This window comes from Daphnia pulex, chromosome 12 (genome assembly GCF_021134715.1).
Source record: "Daphnia pulex isolate KAP4 chromosome 12, ASM2113471v1".
NCBI classification, from domain to species: Eukaryota; Metazoa; Arthropoda; class Branchiopoda; order Diplostraca; family Daphniidae; genus Daphnia; species Daphnia pulex.
In genome coordinates, this window is record NC_060028.1 from 78461 (window position 1) to 97248 (window position 18788).

General features: G+C 40.3%; 6 protein-coding genes across 13 annotated transcripts; 2 read left to right on the top strand and 4 right to left on the bottom strand.

The window, feature by feature from the left end:
- Position 1: 1 nt before the first annotated feature.
- LOC124209134 (RNA-binding protein Rsf1-like) lies at positions 2-2520 on the bottom strand. Of its 2 annotated transcripts, none has more exons than XM_046607014.1 (3): positions 2369-2520; positions 1387-1990; positions 2-563 (listed from the first exon to the last, which is right to left on the bottom strand). In XM_046607014.1, exons 2-3 carry the CDS (start codon positions 1986-1988, stop codon positions 368-370), a joined length of 798 nt encoding a protein of 265 aa, XP_046462970.1. In that variant the 5' UTR covers positions 1989-1990; positions 2369-2520; the 3' UTR covers positions 2-367. The 2 variants fall into 2 exon arrangements, with proteins under 2 accessions (XP_046462970.1, XP_046462971.1); XM_046607015.1 differs by having other exon boundaries at positions 2365-2499.
- Positions 2521-2707: 187 nt separating this feature from the next.
- LOC124209133 (carbohydrate sulfotransferase 11-like) lies at positions 2708-4040 on the top strand. 2 transcript variants are annotated; one of them, XM_046607013.1, is made up of 5 exons: positions 2708-2789; positions 2882-2949; positions 3021-3169; positions 3225-3402; positions 3462-4040. In XM_046607013.1, the coding sequence occupies exons 2-5, from the start codon at positions 2947-2949 to the stop codon at positions 4011-4013; spliced, it is 882 nt and encodes a 293-aa protein (XP_046462969.1). In that variant the 5' UTR covers positions 2708-2789; positions 2882-2946; the 3' UTR covers positions 4014-4040. The 2 variants fall into 2 exon arrangements, with proteins under 2 accessions (XP_046462969.1, XP_046462968.1); XM_046607012.1 differs by having other exon boundaries at positions 2745-2949.
- Positions 4010-6734, bottom strand: LOC124209131. Its single transcript, XM_046607008.1, has 4 exons — positions 6342-6734; positions 5252-6270; positions 4841-5182; positions 4010-4777 (listed from the first exon to the last, which is right to left on the bottom strand). The coding sequence occupies exons 1-4, from the start codon at positions 6448-6450 to the stop codon at positions 4391-4393; spliced, it is 1857 nt and encodes a 618-aa protein (XP_046462964.1). The 5' UTR covers positions 6451-6734; the 3' UTR covers positions 4010-4390.
- Positions 6735-6917: 183 nt separating this feature from the next.
- Positions 6918-9184, top strand: LOC124209132 (scaffold protein salvador-like). 2 transcript variants are annotated; one of them, XM_046607009.1, is made up of 5 exons: positions 6918-7145; positions 7229-7461; positions 7588-7788; positions 7964-8480; positions 8538-9184. In XM_046607009.1, exons 1-5 carry the CDS (start codon positions 7052-7054, stop codon positions 9110-9112), a joined length of 1620 nt encoding a protein of 539 aa, XP_046462965.1. In that variant the 5' UTR covers positions 6918-7051; the 3' UTR covers positions 9113-9184. The 2 variants fall into 2 exon arrangements, with proteins under 2 accessions (XP_046462965.1, XP_046462966.1); XM_046607010.1 differs by lacking the exon at positions 7588-7788.
- A 2-nt stretch (positions 9185-9186) lies between these two features.
- LOC124209127 lies at positions 9187-14647 on the bottom strand. Of its 4 annotated transcripts, none has more exons than XM_046607004.1 (6): positions 14346-14647; positions 13162-13213; positions 13003-13094; positions 12752-12876; positions 9502-12210; positions 9187-9399 (listed from the first exon to the last, which is right to left on the bottom strand). In XM_046607004.1, the coding sequence occupies exons 4-5, from the start codon at positions 12855-12857 to the stop codon at positions 9518-9520; spliced, it is 2799 nt and encodes a 932-aa protein (XP_046462960.1). In that variant the 5' UTR covers positions 12858-12876; positions 13003-13094; positions 13162-13213; positions 14346-14647; the 3' UTR covers positions 9187-9399; positions 9502-9517. The 4 variants fall into 4 exon arrangements, with proteins under 4 accessions (XP_046462960.1, XP_046462959.1, XP_046462957.1 ...); XM_046607003.1 differs by lacking the exon at positions 14346-14647 and adding an exon at positions 13315-13658; XM_046607001.1 differs by lacking the exon at positions 14346-14647 and adding an exon at positions 13273-13653.
- Positions 14648-14909: 262 nt separating this feature from the next.
- Positions 14910-18050, bottom strand: LOC124209128 (stonustoxin subunit alpha-like). 2 transcript variants are annotated; one of them, XM_046607006.1, is made up of 4 exons: positions 17794-18040; positions 17537-17665; positions 15071-17230; positions 14910-14979 (listed from the first exon to the last, which is right to left on the bottom strand). In XM_046607006.1, exons 2-3 carry the CDS (start codon positions 17643-17645, stop codon positions 15102-15104), a joined length of 2238 nt encoding a protein of 745 aa, XP_046462962.1. In that variant the 5' UTR covers positions 17646-17665; positions 17794-18040; the 3' UTR covers positions 14910-14979; positions 15071-15101. The 2 variants fall into 2 exon arrangements, with proteins under 2 accessions (XP_046462962.1, XP_046462961.1); XM_046607005.1 differs by having other exon boundaries at positions 14910-17230; positions 17794-18050.
- Between the last annotated feature and the right edge of the window lie 738 nt (positions 18051-18788).

The window sequence follows — 18788 nt, forward strand, 5'->3', positions numbered from 1 at the left end:
GTGTTTTATGGCCCAAAAAGTGTACAATGTATTTTTATTTCATTGGCAGACTTTGACATGGTCATCAACAGAACCCGTTTGTTTTCAAATAAGAAAAAGCAACAAAAATTGGGAGACGAAATTACAACGTGTGTGTGTGATGAGAATAAAATCAAAAAGAAAATGACGGAAAAATGAAAAAACAAATAATTGAAAACACAACGAGTTCCGAGCGCGGTGTACGAGAAAAAAAGATAAAGTCTGATTTTGTTTGAATCAAATTGTTTCGACTCTTTTTTTTTGTAGTAGTGGTTAATTAAGTTGTTTGTTTTGTATTTATTCCTCTTTCGTTCATTTCGTTAGTATTTCAATCATCATCGTCAAACAGTTAATTGTAAGATCGTGGTGAAGAGCCGCGGAAACCGCCTCGAGAAGATCCACCTCCGCTGCTGCTGCCTCCGCTGCTTCCGCGATAGCCACCGAATCCACCGCTGCCTCCGCCACGATCGCTGCGTGGTTGATGGCTGCCACGACCGCCACTGCCCCGGCTACCTCCATCACGATCTCTCGATCCGAAACTGCGGCTGACGTCGTGAGTTTGGCCATGTTTATAAAGAATGGGGAGGGAAGATGACGGATTTCCCGTTGGTTTCATTTTGTCTAATTTGTTTTCTCTCTTTGCTCTCTCGTTTTCTCTCTTTTGAATTTGTCATTTAACGATAAAACACGTCGCACAAAATTTTGGTTTGATTCACAATTCTCGATGTCGTAGTCGGTCTCACATTTCCCTGAAATAGGCAGAAGCTCAATTTTTGATTTTGGGCGTAGATTAATCAAAACATCAATTTCATCACTCACGGCAGGTTCGGGTGAACGGCGCCGATTCGTCAAACCGAAAAATAAAACCTTTTCCAAGGGCTTTTTTTTACTTACTTTGATTCGAAACGATGAACATTTCAGAGCTAACGTAGATGGCCCAGTGTCTTAATTTGGTTTCTATATCAATTATTTTTTTGGTTTAAATGAATAATTTTTTTTGATTGGCCATTTAAAAATTTGATTTCGTGCATCAGAGCAAGATTGAGAGAGAGACTGGAGCACTTTTGGTTTTTTGTTACCGTTGTTGTTCTGCCGGTCGTCGTGTCAATTGTCAAAAAATTGGTGATGATTTGCTGCGAAATTTGTTTTTTTTTGCAATAGTGCAATCATCAGTACGTCATTTGAGGGTTTGGGTTTGGTGGAGGGGGAGGCAGGAGGTTGTTTTAAAAAAGAGGAGAATTGACAGATGAAAAGCAATCTAAAATTTCTCTCTTTCTTTCACGATTTTTGGGGTTAAGTGTCGCTGTCTGTTTTCAGGAGACAGGAACAGACGTTTCTCATTTGTGTGTTTGTTTTTAAATGGGATACCTCGGGGGCGATGAATTGCGGTGATCCTCGCCGCGGCTTCGTGAACGATCCGACCGGAAGTTGCCACCATCTCCTCCTCCTCCATATCCGCCGCGTGAACTTCCGTAGCCTCCTCCACTACCACCTCGGGAGCCACCTCCTCGCCCACCCCGATAACCTCCTCCGTCACGGTCGCCGTATGATCCACCTCGGCTTCCACTGAAGCCTCGACTGCCCCCGCGATCCCCACCCCGGAATCCGCCCCGGAATCCTCCTCCACGATCGCCTCCTCGACCCCCACGGCCGCCACGTCCTCTGCCACGTCCGCGGTTGGGAGAAATTTCAACTCGGATCTTGGAGCCCATGAAATCGGTGCCGTTCATGCTGGCCACAGCTTCCTGGGCGTCGGATTCGTCTTCAAACTCGATAAAGGCGAAGCCGGGAGGATTGAACGCCACCCAGGCACTCGTCAGCTTGCCGTATTTGCCAAATTCCACTTCGAGATCTTCCTTCTTGACGTTTTCCAGAATGCTGCCAACGTAGACTCGATGGCTAGTGGACACTGCTCGACCACCACGATCGCCACCGGCATCTCTCTCGTCTGATTCGTAATCTGAAGTCATTTCTGAAATTCAATAAACCAGGAAAATTAGAATGGACGAAACATGTTAAACTTAGAGCTTGTGCATTTTGGGAAATCACGATTTGGAAATTTGACGGGACTTTTGGGGAAACTTGGAATCACTATCAAGTGAATGCAATCCAACCCAACAAGAAAGGCAATTTATAAGAAACAACCCTTTGTGGCGAATGCCTCTCCTTGAAAATCAATAAAATGGCCACCCTTGGGGTGTTGGTGGGACACAAAAAGCCGATTCGCCAACAAGACTTGAAAAATTGATATTTAAGGGAAATTTGCAACTCGAATAATGATCACACCGCTACAAGCAATCTTAATAATTAATAAAGACAACTTGAAATCACAAAATAGTTATTTACTTGCCTCGTTTATTGGAAAAAACAGTCCCTCGTATGTGAAAAGAACGCGAGCTGTATGAACGACGCAGCAGACTTAAAATTGAGCCTCACTACTAACGAAGGCCTTTGAAACTAGCAGCGTGCTCTGAATCGAGATGGCAGTAGCGTTCATGGCGGCCAAATTTACAACTTTTAAAATTTAACATCATCTAATTAAAACATTTATTTGTGCATTTGAATTTAAAAAAATAGTAATAAAAAGATTAAAACCATTTAGAATTCAATTTAAACCTCGGTAACATTAAAAAAACAACTTAAAATTCATCATTGGCGCTAGTTGACAGACACACATCTTTCCAAAGAAAAACAAGGCCCGGCATGTGTCAAAACCATTTAACTAGTGACTGATTAAAAATGCAAACCGATAAAAACCTGTTTATCCTCAGGTAAGAGAGCCAAATGTCTCGCTCTTTTTCAGTGTCGTAAAATATGAGACTAACGCCTTCTCGTATCGTTTACGCTTTTCTTTCCGTCACAGTTTTCCTGCTCCTCCTCAAGTCATTGCACACAATCACAAATGGATGGACTCACTCGTCAATTCCGATGGTAATACCTCACTCAAATTCTTCTCTCACCTGCTGTAAATGTTATTAACAAACATCAAATTTTGGTTAAAGGAGGAAATCGAGCAGAGAATGTCCCGGAGGCTAAAACAGGTTGCCGAAACCTGTGTCAAATACAACATCCAACCCAATTCAATCAACATTGCCGATTATTCCATCCCGCATCCGCCAGCGCCGCAGTATAGTGTCCTCTACTATTTGCAGTAAGTAAATTGAATTCATTTAGATCAATTCCTTTGATTTAAAATTTGTTTTCAGTCCTAGGAAAAAGGCGGTTTACTGTCCAATCTACAAGGCCGCTTCCACGTCGATGCTGCACTGGTTACTGGCCATGAAGAATATCGACGGTGAATCGGAAATGAAGAAAGGCCATCGACAAATCAGCCAAGTCGCACGCCAGCAATTCCCATCGATTGATTACCCCGCCGCTGCCGAGGTAATTAAATAATTAAACTACTTAAACTAATTCAAATTAAATCGTTACACAATTTGCAGTTGATGAAAGAGTCCAAAAAGTGGATGGTGGTCCGCCATCCATTCGAGCGAATCCTGTCGGCCTATCGCGACAAACTGGAGAATTCCACCATCCACCGAGAAGATGGCACGCTCCATTTCTACGAGAAATACGGCCGCAAAATCGTCGCAAAGTACCGCGGGAAATCTCCAAAGGAGCAGAACGACGGTGAAAGGATCGAACCGACTTTCCAGGAATTTGTCGCCTATTTGATCAACACGGATTTAACGCTCTACGCCGACGACCACTGGATTCCTTACTATCTCTTCTGCACTCCGTGTCTCATCGATTATGACGTCATCATCCAGTTTGAAACGCTCCAGGAGGACGTCCAGTTGTTGCTCAATCTCCTGGGCGAAAGCAGCGGCCCACTGCGCAAACACTCGACGACACTCGGTCGATCTAAAACGGAATTGATCAAATCTTATTACAGCCAACTCGACCGGGAAACGATCCTGAAACTCTACGAAAAATACAAAATAGATTTCGAATTGTTTGGTTACAGCATCGACGGTTATTACCTCTCTACTTAATGCAAATAAAATCTATTTATTGAATAATTCCACGTAAAATGTAATTCATTTCCGTGTCGTTGAAAAAAGGACCGATAAACAAATTTTTACACAACACGAAGGACATTTTGCTTTTAGACGCTTGAAAAAAGAGACAAAATTTGAAAATTTATTTTTAAAGTTTTTGCACGATATCCCCTTCTCCATCTCAAAATAGTTTTAAAACATTTAGACCGATGCATTTGTGAGAATAAACTTAAATTCTAAAAAAAAAATTGATATGACTCGATCCCGAACGAAACGACCCAAATAAAGTGGGGGGGAGGAGGAATGGAATGTGGGTTTGTGTGTTTTCACGCGTGAAAGGAAAAAGAAAAAATGCCCTCTTATCTTTAAATTTACTGAAGTAGATCGACTTGTCGATTAGTCACAGACGAATTAGTCGCATTATCTTGTAGATGCAAGTGTTGGAAAATGTCACTCAATTGGTGATTATTGTGACGGACGGGTAGTGCTGGTGACTGGGCAATAGGAGCCACTCCTGGGTTGCGGAGTCCTTTACCCTGAGGTGAAAGCAATTCGCGTTCAATCGTCTCCAAAATGCTGTCGCTCGTCGTGTTATTGGTAGTGGTGGTGGTGACAGGTACGGCGGTGGCGGATGATGATGGATTTAAAAAGAAATCCAAATCTAATGTGACTGCCGCCTCGGTGAAACTTTCACTCATCGACGCCGATGGCGAATTGACGCTGGGTGGCGAATTCCAACGGAAACCACCGGCATTCCCCTGTTAATCGAGCTCATTTTAAATAACTCTTTGGTAGTGAATGAAATATAAATTAATTAATACCTGGAGAACACTGTCGATGCGGAGTGAGTGAAGGAATCGCTGCTGAGCTGCCGAATGCCTCCAACTAAATGACAGCGCCGGTGTAGAGTCCAACTGACTGACATAAGACCACAAGGAACCGCCAGGAGAATTCATCAATGGAATGGTCGACGATTGTTGTTGAAGTTCCGAGTCGGTGGAGGCTGCTGAATTGACCGGAAACAAGGTCGTCAACATCCGCTGGATGTGAGTTTCAGGTGTCGCCGCTGGCAATTCAACTACCGGCGCGCTATCCGTGCAGGGAGCTGCTTCGAAATCATCAAATTCGTCATCATCTTCTGTAGCCACAGCCTCTAACGTCGCCTAAATTAATTAAATTAAATTAAGAAATAATTTCAACTAATAAATGAAGTAAAATCTAAATTTTTTTACTGTTTGAAAATCGGTAAAATCTCCAAATTCTTCGACGTCGCCATCATCGACTGGTAAGTCGATCGGTTCCGTTTGAAAATCTGAAAATTCCGGCTCGGCCGTTTCCACATTTTGATGAAAAACAAATTCGTTTTCATCCTCTTCTTCTTCTTGGTTTAATATTTCTTCTTCCACCTTGACGACGTCATCCAATGGGTTCATTTTATCCACATCGAAACAGACAGTCGTTGAAAGTGGATCAACTACTTCCAGTGGTTCATCCCAGTTGATTTGAGGCGAATCCGTCGAGTCACTCATGGCGGCAAAGTGGGGCTGTTCCATCTCGTCCTGCTGATCGAAACACAGACTAGAGACTCCCGGAGAATCCAGCGTGAAAGGTGGGACGGCGTCTAAACTGAAAAGATCCTCCACAACAGGTGGATGATTTGATTCAGAAACTGATGACGCCTGTGTGAAATCACCAAAGTCATCATCGACTTTGGAGTTTGTCAATTGATCCAGTGGTTGCAGAGTAGGGGGTAATTCTAATGAGACTTGTCCCAATGTGGAGAAGATTTCTTCAACAATCGGATGAGGAGTCTGCTGGATGGGTGAGAACACACTGTTGATTGCAAGAGGTTGACAATTTATCGGTTCAGCACTAGTAAAGTTTGTAAATTCTTCTTCCTCTTCGACAACTCCATTAGACTCGTCTTGCTTCTGACTGATCCACGATAACTGGGACACTCCTGTTAAATCTTCCTCAAGATCAATGTCATAATTGGGCTGGCATTTTTTCAGACTTCCTTCTGGTGGAAGGCTTATATTACTATTACTATCAGGTGTAGCAGGCACAACCATGGAAAACTGTGAAGCGTTTGCCACAATAGGTCCACAAAAGTCACCAAATTCATCATCAATGTCACTACTATCAGGAATGGGATTGAAGAAGACACTGCTGGTGGGCATTTTGGTGTTGCTTGATGGATGATTCTGCACAGGCAAACTGACCTGAAAGCCAGGTTCCCCGTTGCAATTTCCTGCAACGAAATAAAGAAATTACAAATTCAACGCCATTGCTTGCAAGCCATGTAATGTTCAATATGTATACCGATTGTGGGGTACGTCACAGCACTTGTGAAATCACCAAATTCATCATCTTCATTACTAATATCATTAAAAGGGTTTTTCAACGGGCCGGAATACGAAGGAAAGGCCATGGCTAGTCAGAATATTAAGCAGTGAGAAAGGGAAATAACACTGTGTGATGTGAGGCTGCATTAATGGGTCAAGAAACTTGCACGCATATACAGTGGGATTGAACGAAATCCTTAAAGCACAAACTATTTTACGAAGGGTAACAATTAAAATTTTCCATTATCAAGGTGATTCAGGTCATCGTTTTTACAGATTAATATTTTCCTTTTTATTCGAACAACGGGAGAATTTTCGTTCGACTTTTACAGACGAACGTTTAAGGGGAAATCAGCTGACAGGTATTGGCCTCAATTTCATCAAGCTCTAATAATTCAATTAAGCTTAAATTATAAATTAAACATTTGAAATAGGCTAAATTTTTAATTCAAAAATTAATGATATAATTTAGATAAATATTTGAGAAAAAATATTTAACCGAAAATGATAAAGATTCAACCGTTAGGTGGCCCTCTAACGTTGGAATGCGCCCAAAAGTTTTGTTTTTTCACCTCCGGCAAGGGGGTTTCAAGTGGAAAACCTCGTCAAGTGTGTGTTGATTCATCAAGATTCGGAAGCTCTACTAAATTTGTAATCGTTTCACAATTTACACAAGTCACAACGGAAATGTTGACGAAGAAAAAGGATCCGAAAACTTGGAATTCGAATGGAACTACGACGGGGAAATACCTAAAGAAAGAAGCGCCTTCAGATGTGCCAAGTAAATACATATAAACCAGTTTGCATACCGTTAAAGAATGTTTTGGTCTAGTTAACAAACGGAATTCTTTTGTCATTACGTAGTCATCAACGTCTGGACCTCCACTAGAACTGTTGATGCTTTGAAGAGCAAGTCCCAGGCAGCAAAGAAGCTGAGCGGCTCGACTCAAAGTTTGGAAGTAGTGTCCAACATAAAACATGGTGGCAAGCAGCAAATTCAGCAGGGTTACGAGGGAAGGTACATACCTGCCAGCGAAGTCAAAGCTGAGCAGCAGCAACAACAACAGCAGCAGCAGCAACAGCAACAGAGTCATTTGGTAGGTAGACGTTTGTTTGTGTGTTTAATGGTGATTTGTTTACGGCATGTTTGCTTGCATCGGCACCTGGCTTGAGTGAATGTTCACATCCTTGTTTGTGTTGCACGGCTTTTGCCCCCAAATTAGTCTGTCTCCTTTGATGAGGCCTACGCTGATTACGCCGAGGTATCAGAGAGTGATTCACTCTCACTGGCAAGAGGCTTGGGCCTTGAGGGGCATATTCTGATGAAACCGGGGTCTGAGCAGTTCCCAGCCAACTCTCCTTTATGCCACCAAAATACCCAGGCCAATCCACTGAAACTCGTTCTGGTTGATCCTGATTCCCAGGTATGGCTTTCCTCATTTTTGCTTTTCGTTTGTCTTTTGTTTGTTTGTCTGCTGGTTCGCACACACTCTCTCTCTCCTTGGTCTGGCTGGAAATGAAAGAATCTTTTTCCTTTTTTTATTTTATTACAATTAAATAAATTCGACTAATTGTTATTTTAATTTTTGAACAATTTAGCTCAGCTCAATGCAGGCAGCTGAACAACAACAACAGCAGCACATTTATCCACTTTATCTCTCTGCTTCTGCACGTGAACAGCAGCAACAGTTGTTGGTCTTGCAGCAACAGTTGGCCCAGTTGAGGCTCAGCGTCCAACAGCATCAACAACAACAACTCCACCACCAACAGCAGCAGCAACAACAACAACAACATTCTCCCACCTACGCCAACATCCCTCTTTTGCTTTCCAGCAGCGTCAGCGCTTCCCAGTCTTCGCTGGCCAGTAACAGCAGCTCCCAACAACAGCAAGAGAATCCCGTCTATCAGAATTTGAGTAAATCGACGACCGCAGGAGCTGCTGGACCTCCAGCGTCGTCGTCGACCAACACGAGTCAGGATAGCGGTTCGGAAGAGTTTCCTTTGCCACCTGGATGGTCGATTGATTACACGTTGCGTGGCAGAAAGTATTACATCGATCACAACACGCAGACGACTCACTGGTCCCATCCGCTGGAGAAAGAAGGATTGCCCACTGGTATAACATTTTTGATTTTAAATAAGGATTTTAATTTATTTTGTTTTATCATTTCAGGTTGGGAACGAGTCGAGTCGAGTGAATTTGGAATTTATTACGTCAATCACACGACCCGCCACGCCCAGTACGAACATCCGTGTGCCCCCCGTTACATCACGTCGGGATCCTCTTCGTTGGCGGATGCACAAATGCGTCCGTCGAGACCGATGCCTCCGGCTCCACGTCACACGGAATTTCACGCTCCACCGCAAGTGCTGGTCCCGGCCAATCCTTACCTGTACGAGGAGATCCCTTATTGGTTGCAGTTTTACTTTCGTGCAGCCCCCGAACACGACCACAAATTGCGGTGGGAGCTGTTCCGGCTGCCGGAACTCGACTGCTACGACAACGTCCTCAAACGTTTGTACAAACAGGAACTGGAGACGATTGTGATGAATTACGAGGCGTATCGGTCGGCCATGGCTCGTGAAATGGAAAGGAGAAGAGCCGAAGGGCACAGCAGACACTTTCCTGCTCAGCAACAACAACAATCACAGCAACAACAACAACAAATGTTGCAGCCTCCTCCACCACAGTCAAGAAGTCACCTGAAAGAAAAAGCTTTGGCTGGAGATCTTGAAACGAAAGTCTAAAACAAAATTTTTTTTTTTTTTAAAGAAGTGCACTTATGTTTGTTTGGGGTTTTAATAAATTGATTGACAGAAGATGATATTTAGGTGAAATTCCATTTTAAGCATAAGTTAAATGGCGTAAATTTCAAATCATGTTTTGGGTTAGAGTAAATCTTTTTGAACACATTTTACCAATTTTTCAGAAGCTTGCATTTCATTGAAAAAAGAACTAAGAAAATTATTTCTGAATGTAGTAAAAGCAGCGAATCATCGTCATCCTGTTGGCAAACACTCCAAGGAAATGCATTCTAAAAAGAATTAAAAATTGAATAAATATTCTGACTTTTGACATAATGCACGAAGTATTTTATGTTCAGGTCAAATGTAAAGAATTACATAGCTGTATGTACCAAAGAAAAAATGCGCCTATGAATCCAACATTTGAAGAACATCTGCGACCTCGTCTTCTTTAAAACGCTCTAAAAGTAAGGAACGTGCAGTCCCAATTGAACCATCAGTCGTCTTTACTTTTTTGTCGACTTTGTGCTGAATTAATATCGAAACGAGGTCAACCAAAAGTTTTTTAGGCGCATAGTAACACACGAAATGAAGAGCATTCCATCCGTTGTTGGTTTTGCAGTTGACGTCGATATTTTTCTCAATTAACAATCGGACAATGTCGATCAAATTTCCTTTGTCGTAATGTCGACACAAGATAAGGAGGGCATTCCACCCGTCGTTTTGTTTGCAGTTGACGTCGATATTTTTCTCAATTAACGATCGGACAATGTCAATCAAATTTTCGTTCTTATAATGCCAACACACGAAATGGAGGGCACTCCATCCGTCGTTTTTTTTGCAGTTGACGTCGATATTTTTCTCAATTAACAATCGGACAATGTCGATCAAATTTTCTTTGTCGTAATTTCGACACACCAAAAGGAGGGCATTCCATCCGTCGTTTAGTTTGCAGTTGACGTCGATATTCTTCTCAATTAATAACCGGACAATGTCAATCAAATTTTCGTTCTTATAATGCCAACACACGAAATGGAGGGCACTCCATCCGTCGTTTTTTTTGCAGTTGACGTCGATATTTTTCTCAATTAACAATCGGACAATGTCGATCAAATTTTCTTTGTCGTAATTTCGACACACCAAAAGGAGGGCATTCCATCCGTCGTTTAGTTTGCAGTTGACGTCGATATTCTTCTCAATTAATAACCGGACAATGTCAATCAAATTTTCGTTCTTATAATGCCAACACACGAAATGGAGGGCACTCCATCCGTCGTTTTTTTTGCAGTTGACGTCGATATTTTTCTCAATTAACAATCGGACAATGTCGATCAAATTTTCTTTGTCGTAATTTCGACACAACAAAAGGAGGGCATTATTTCCGTTAATGTCCTTGCAGTTGACGTCGATATTTTTCTCAATTAACAATGGGACAATGTCGATCAAATTTTCTTTGTGGTAATGTTGACATAAAACAAAAAGGGGAAACGGATCCCATACTTCTGGGATTTTTTCTTCAACTAACAGGCGTATGATGTCTATCATTTTTTCTTTTGGATAATGTTGACAAACATTCAAAACTGCATCCCACCCCAAAACCCTTTTCGGTTTGTGGTGAACAATGATCGAAAATTCATTTGCGCAAGTTTCGTGGTATTCGTCAAGTGCCGTCATGGCAAAAGCGAATTTCTCGTCGTAAAATTTGGCATTGACTACTTCGGCAAAGATGACTATCTCCTTCTGGATCCGTTCAATGACGGAATTATTTTCACACCAAAGATCTAAGTTTACAGTATTCTTCCGTAATGAAATTTCATTTAAAAAATTCGTCCCGAGCGTCTGATTGAGTTGATCCAAAAAAAGTTCTGAGTGAGCCAAGGAGGAGAGTGAAATTTCGAAACCAAAATCAACTGGAAATTTGGTCATTTGCGTTAGCAGTGTTTTCGCAGAAGGGAAGAAATGAACTTTGCTCTGCTGATTTCCTAATTTATTTTTAGCTTCATCTTGAAATCTTCGGATAATACAAAGTTCCTTGTGTTTTTGATCCAGCCATTGCTCGAGGCGATTGGAATTAAACGTGAATTGTTCATTGCTGATTCGACTCATCAGCTGACTGAAATCTTCTACTTTGATTTTGCCGCTGCGAATGCCGACGACCATTTCTTTCAATTTTATTTTCAGTTCGGCAATGAAAGATGTTAGGCATCGCTGGAACAGTTGGAGCTTCTTTTGAAGTGGATTTAACTTTTTTACTAAAGGGTCTTCAAGCATCAGAACAAGTGTACCTTCCACTTCGCCGTAGTTATCCATAATCAGGACGCATTGAGACGCCAGCGTAACGCTAATTTCGTATCGAAGAGCCGGAGCTCCTTGGGCATCTTGCATCAACACCAACGGGTAGAGCCAAACTTTAATGGGCACGCCAAGCGACTTGCTTACATCCGCATCGTCTTTTGCCATCCAATCGGATGAAAATTTTAAGAACTTTTTGGCGAACTCGATGGCTTCATTGTACGTTGTTGGACGATCCACGTTACTGGGCAGTTCGAAATCGCCTTGAAAATGACATTCGATGCTATCCTCGTTCTCTCGATTTGTGTCGGCCCAACTACCTCCAACATTTGCGTTCCCTTTAAGAAATTTGGTAAATTTATCGACATCTAATTTCAGCTTTCCGTTGACTTCTTGTTCGTTTTCTGTTTCGCTTAGTTTTTTGGTGAACGTGAACGTAGCTTCAGCACCGTACTGGATTTGTGTAACGATGTGAGTTGCGGAGCCGATTCTACCGCTTCTTTGAATCTGTGGGTAACGCAAATTACTCTCATCCAAATGTTCCATTAGTAATTTCTTGGCTGCGGTGCGACACTTCAACTTCACATGAACACTCGATTGGCGACTGGTACTTTTCGTCTTGTCGAGATAATTTGCCGATCCGCTGAGCTTAATCATGCCACTTAAGATGCTGACTTGTAGTGACCCGTTGACTTTCAGTTCTTGGAATTTGTCGGTGAGTTTGTCTGATGCAATAATCGAAAAATCTGTGTAGTCGTTCCTGGTGGACTGGACGTTTTTCAGATCACTTCCATTCCAGAAAGTATAGCCTGATAAAAAAAAAACAAAAAAATTGGATTCATGATGAGGTGTGCGGAGGTGTGCTCTGTCTCTATAACTGCTAGTATAATATTAAAAACATGATTTTTTTATAAACGAGCTATTTAAAAATTAAAACGTTTCTTCGATTTCATTTCTATTATTAATAATGTGGACATTTATATAATGTGGCCATCAACTAATGTGGAGAATTAGGCCTATAGGGCTCTTTCGGATCTGTTTTATTTAGCCGATTTATCTGGCAACGCAGCATGGCGCCGTCTCTTGGTAGGGCGAGAATAGGGAGAATGGGAGGACGCCCTCCTCCCTCCCATTCTTCCTCTTCTCCCTGTTCTCGCCCTACCAAGAGACGGCGCCATGCTGCGTTGCCAGATAAATCGGCTAAATAAAACAGATCCGAAAGAGCCCTATACTGCGCTATACTGCTCCATTGTCCAAACTGATTTCAAAATAATTAGTTGTATGAAGTCTAAAAAACGAGAACAATAACGACAAGCTCAACCAGGAAGATACTTTTATTTTAATACTTACCGGGAATAGTTTCATCCTTGATTGCATCGTAAACGGTACCCAAATCGAAATGTCGCCCAAGAGCGAGCATTTCGAACGTTTGTCTACTTATGTCACTGTTCGACATTTCATTGGATATTTTAACCCTGTAAGCGTAATTGAAAGAATTCGTTAGTGAAGTGAACATTGGGTAAAACATTACAAAATAGAACTATAATAGGTATATTGTTATGTGTTTTCTCACTCAAACGAAAAGAACTTTTGTAACTTACGTATTAAAAAACAGTTTCTAGTCAAAGTATTTCAAGGTCTCCAGACAGATGACAGTGACACATGTAGAAAAAGTCTCAGCAGTTCCAATCGTCTGCAGTATAGGATTTTATTTCTATGTGTATAATAATTATATAATAGTTATACTAATATTTATATACCTGTAAAAGGAATTGTGAACCTCGATTGATCGGTTGTTTCTGAAAGAGTAGCCTAAACGTGAAAAAAAAATTAAACGAAAGAGTCAAGTGACTCAGTTACACAACCAGCACGCAGCAGCGAAGCGTAGCAAACACAACGAGAAGGCTCAATACCAGACAGACTCTTGATGAAAATAACTTTGGAACGTCAACATGTCTGATAGCGTGAGCTGTTCTTTTCGTCTGCAGCACAGCGGGATCTATTTCTAGAAATGGCGCAATAAAAGCTCCATCCAAGCATGGTAGAAGAGGGGATGGTATGTTCACGTACTAGAATTTTCCCATAAGGCTAGATCCTCATCGGTTTTTCAGGGTTTTTTTTTCAAAGTCCTTTGCCATGGTAAATGGTGCTGCCACCAAACGTAGCGTTACTGAATCGTGTTTCTTGAATTTTCCTTCCAGAAACGGCTAATGATTAAAGGTCTTTTTGAGTTTAAGGCAAGATGGAAGAGCGACGAGAGATGAAAGAGAGACTTAAATACATTTTTTAAATTTTCGTTTTTTTTTTTTATATTTTAAAAGCAAAATTGATAGAACCTAGATTCTGTAAAAAATACGAGTTTTATCACATTTTTTATACAAAATCTTAATTTGTTTTGTTTTTCAAAAGGACTTAGAAAAAAATGTGTTCAGACATAGTTCTGGAGAAAATCCGCTTGGCTTCACTACAATTTATCGTGGCAACATGGGATCTAGCCTTATGGGAAAATTCTAGTACGTGAACATACCATCCCCTCTTCTACCATAGTGTCCCAGCCGATAATAAAAGTTTTATTGCCGTAAAATCCTTGAACAGAACTGGGGAACGAGACACACTGTATAATGTTTACAAAGGAGCTTTCTTGGGTTGCGTTAAAATTTTCTTGAGTGAAAAGCCTCATCAGCCATAGTGAAAAAATACAGCGATTTTGTAAGGGATTTTGGATATGTTATTAACAGATTTTTTAATAGATCCTTTCCCTATCGTTGTTTGTGATTTAATAGAAGAAATAGAGACAATAATAATCAAAGATCGTCTTCCCTTCATCGACCTAATTGTATGGCGACTTTATTGGCGACTTGCCACTGTGTAAATCCTGTCGAACGTAAATAATATAGTCTTTCGTGTTCTGTGTAATATTGGTAATTTCGTGTCGATTACTTACATTAGTGTCCCATACAAATTAGCTACAAATTGTGTGCGCCTTAAAACTGCAGCCAAAATTATTCTTAGTTGCACGTTAAAGACTATTTTATGATACGAGTCCAAAGTTTTTCACTGTATCGGTTATCTGCTCAGTGCTCACCCTCATTAAGTGAAGGATAAAACGATACGCGGTGCCATCTATACTTATTATTTTTTATTTTGTTGACCCAGCAGGTTTATTCATGATGCCACGTCTTACTGAGATCAAAGTCACCTAAAGAAAAGCCTTGGCTGGAGATCTTGAAACAAAAGTCTATAATATAACGAATTTTATTTTATTTTTTCTAATAAAGTGCACTTATGTTTGGGGTATTAATAAATTGATTGACAGTTGATAGGCCTATTATTAGGTGGAATACCATATGAAGCATAAGTTAAATGGCGTAAATTTCAAAACATGTTTTGGGTTAGAGTAAATCATTTTGAACAGCACATTTTACCAATTTTGGGTAATATTTCACAAGCGTTGCATTTAAATTAAATGCATTAAATATTACCCAAATGATTTAATTGAAAAAAGAACTAAGAAAATTTTCTTAATGTAGTAAAACCAGCGAATCATCCTGTTGGCAAACAGTCCAAGTAAATGCATTCTAAAAATAATTATAAATCAAATAAATGATTCGACTTTTTGTCACGTAGTGCACGAAGTATTTTATGTTCAGGTCAAATGTAAAAACTTACATAGTTTTATGTACCAAAGAAGATGATAAGTCTATGAATCCAAAAATTGAAGAACATCTGCCACTTCGTTTTCTTTAAAACGCTCTAAAAGTAAGGAACGTGCAGTCCCAATTGAACCATCAGTCGTCTTTGCTTTTTTGTCCATTTTGAGCCGAACTAGTATCGAAACGAGGTCAACCAAATTATTTTTAGGCGCATAACGACACACAAAATGAAGAGCATTATATCCCTGGTTGGTTTCGCATTTGACGTCGATTTTTTCCCCAATTAACAATTGGACAATTTCAATTAAATTATCTTTGTCGTAATATTTACACAAGAAAAGTAGGGCATTCAGCTTGTTGTCATTTTTGCAATTGACTTCGATGTTATTTTTAATTAACAATTGCACAATGTCAATCAAGTTTTTTTGTTTGTAATATCGACACAAGATAAGGAGGGCATTCGATCCATCGCTTGTTTTGCAGTTGATGTCGATTTTTTTATCAATTAACAATTGGACAATGTCAATCAAATTGTCTTTCTTGTAAAATGTACACAAGGCAAGGAGAGGAATTGAATTCCACTCTTCTGGGATTTTTTCTTCAACTAACAGGCGTATGATGTCGATAATTTTTTCTTTTGGATAATGTTGACAGATGACTTTTGAAACTGCATCCCACCCAAAAATCCTTTTCTGTTTTTGGTGAACGATGATCGAAAATTGATTTGCGCAAGTTTCGTTGTATTCGTCGGGTGCCGTCATGGCAAAAGCGAATTTCTCGTCCTTTGATTTGGCATTGACTAATTCGGCAAAGATGACAATTTCTTTCGAGATCCGTTCAACGACAGATTCATTTCCGTAGCAACAATCTAAATCTGAATTTAAATTATTGGTCGGTAAGGGAATTTCATTTGAAAAAATTGTCCCGAGCCTTTGTTTAAGCAGTTCCATAAAAGGTTCTGGGCGAGATAAGGAGGAAAATGAAAATTCGAAACCACAATCAACTGGGAATTTGGTCATTTGCTCTTGCAGTGTTGTCGCAGAAGGGAAAAAATGAACTTTGCTGTGATTTTTTATTTTACTTTTAGCTTCATCTTGAAACCTCTTGATTAAGCAAAGTTCCTTGTTCTTCTGAGCCAGCCATTGCTTAAGGCGATTGGAATTTAACGTGAATTTTTCATTGCCGATTCGATCCATCTCTATTTTGAAATCTTCTTCTTGGATTTTGCCTCCGCGAAAGCCGACGACCATTTCCCACAATTTTATTTTCAGTTCGGCAATGACAGATGTTAGGTATCGCTGGAAGTGCTGGAGCTTATTTTGAAGTGGACTTAGATGTTCTAATAGAGGATCTTCAAGCATCAGAACAAGTTTATCTTCAATTTCACTGTAGTTTTCCATTATTAGGAAGCATTGAGATGCCATCCAATGGGGAATTTCGTATCGGAGAGCCGGTGCTTCTTGTGCATCTTTCAACGGGTAGAGCCAAACAATAACAGGAACGCCAAGGGACTTGTTTCCATCTGCATCATCTTTGGCTACCCGATCGGATGAAAATTGCAAAAACTTTTTGGCAAACTCGATGGCTTCTTTGAACGTTGTTGGGCTCTCCACTTCATTGGGCAGTTCGAAATTACCTTGAAAATTACACTCGATGTTATCCTCGTTCTCCTGATTGGTGTTGGCCCAACTACCTCCAACATTCGCGTTCCCTGCAAGACATTTTTGAATTTTTTCGGCACCTAATTTCAGCTGTCCGTTGACTTCTTGCTGGTTTTCTGTTTCACTTAGTTTTTTGGTGAACGTGAACGTGGCTTCAGCACCGTACTCGATTTGCGTAACGATGTGAGTTGCGGAGCCGATTTTACCGGTTGTTTGAATGTCACGGTAAGCCATGTTGTTCTCTAGGCCTACTAATTTCTTGACTGCGGTGCGTCGCTTAAGTGTCAAGTGAACGCTCGATTCACGACTTGTGCTTTTCTTTTGGCTGAGATAATTTGCCGATCCGCCGAGTTCAATCTGGCCACACAAGATGCTGACTTGTAATGACCCATTGAACTTTAATTCTTGGAATTTGTCAGCGAACTTGTCTGAAGCAATAATCGAAAAATCTGTGTGGTTAATCATGGTGGATTGGACGTTTTTTAGATCACTTCCATTCAAGAAAGTAGGATAGCCTGATAAAAACAAACAAAAAAATTTATTCATGATAAGGTGGCTTGCTGTGTCTCTTTATCCTAGTAAAATTAAAAATGATTTTCTATAGCTATTTAAAAACTAAAACCTTTTTTTATTGCTAAACCTTATGTTTCCTCGATCTGTTTCTAGAGTAATGTTCCCAATTTGCCATTAATGTAGTGTAATAGGGCGATTTACTGCTTCATTATAGCAAAAACTGAATAAACATCAATTAATTGTATGAACTTCAATAAAACGAAAACAACGACAAACCCACCCAGAAAATGTTATTTTTTATTACTTACCGGGAATAATTGCATCTCTGACTGCATCGTAAACGGTACCCAAATCGAAATGTCGCCCAAGGGCAGGCATTGACAACATTTGAATACTTTTATCGTCTCTATTTGACATTTCGTTGGATTATTTTATCCCTGCAAGTGTAACAAAGAATTGCGTTAGTGAAATTAATAATATTAGGCTATAGGCCTACAATATAGCACTATAAGTAAACTGTGACGTTTTTTGTCACTCAAACGAAATAACTTTTGTATTAACTTACGTAAAACAGTTTCTAGTGAAAGTATTTCAAGGTCTCCAGACCTTGCTCCAGACAAATGATAACGGTAACACACGTCAGGTAAAGTCTCAGCAGTTCCAATCTGCCATAGGACTTGGATTTCTATGTAATATGGTAATTATATAGTTGTTAGATATTTAATTAAACGAAGTAGTCAAGTGACGCAGTTACACAACCATCACCCAGCAGCGAAGCGTAGCAAATTCAACGAGAATAATGCTCAATACCAGACTCTTGAAGAAATGAAAATTGGAACGTGAAAATGTCTGAAAGCGTGAGCTGTTCTTTTCGCCTGCAGCACAACGGAATCTTTTTCCATATATGTCGTAACAAACCCTAAGGGCCAAGCCGATAATACAAGTCTTTTTACCGTAAAGTCCTTGAACAGAACTTGGGAACGGCAATAGGCTGTCTACAGTGCAGCAATGAGTCCTACTAATACGCAATAACATTTTCTTGAGTGAGAAGCCTCAGCCAGTAAAACTACAGCGATTTTGTAAGGGATTTTTGGACTGTTGGGTCTCGATTAAGTGTAGCGCAGCAACTTCGCAATAAGGATTTGTTCTTTATTATTTTGTCTTTGTTATTTTCAGTTTTATACTTGGCGAGTGGGTTTCTGATTCTTGAATGATTATATCCGCTTCCAATCCTTCCAATTTACCATATTGTTTTGAAACCCTCGTCAACTGACATATGAAGGACTACGAAACTTTTGCAATTGCGCAATGCGCGTACAGATATCCGCATGTAAAATGTATGCAAAAAAATTCATCATAGACTGAGAATAAACATCAAATAAATTAGAAAACTCATCTCACCTTGAGAGTATAGGAAACCTTTTGGTCAATGGGAGCGAGACTTTTTTTTTATTACGTGTCACGACGACACGACGTGTAGCACAAACTGCTGACGATATGACGATATTCAAATTAGTTCTCGCGTTTCCCTTAAATCGTTAGAAAACTTGGCGCTTGTTT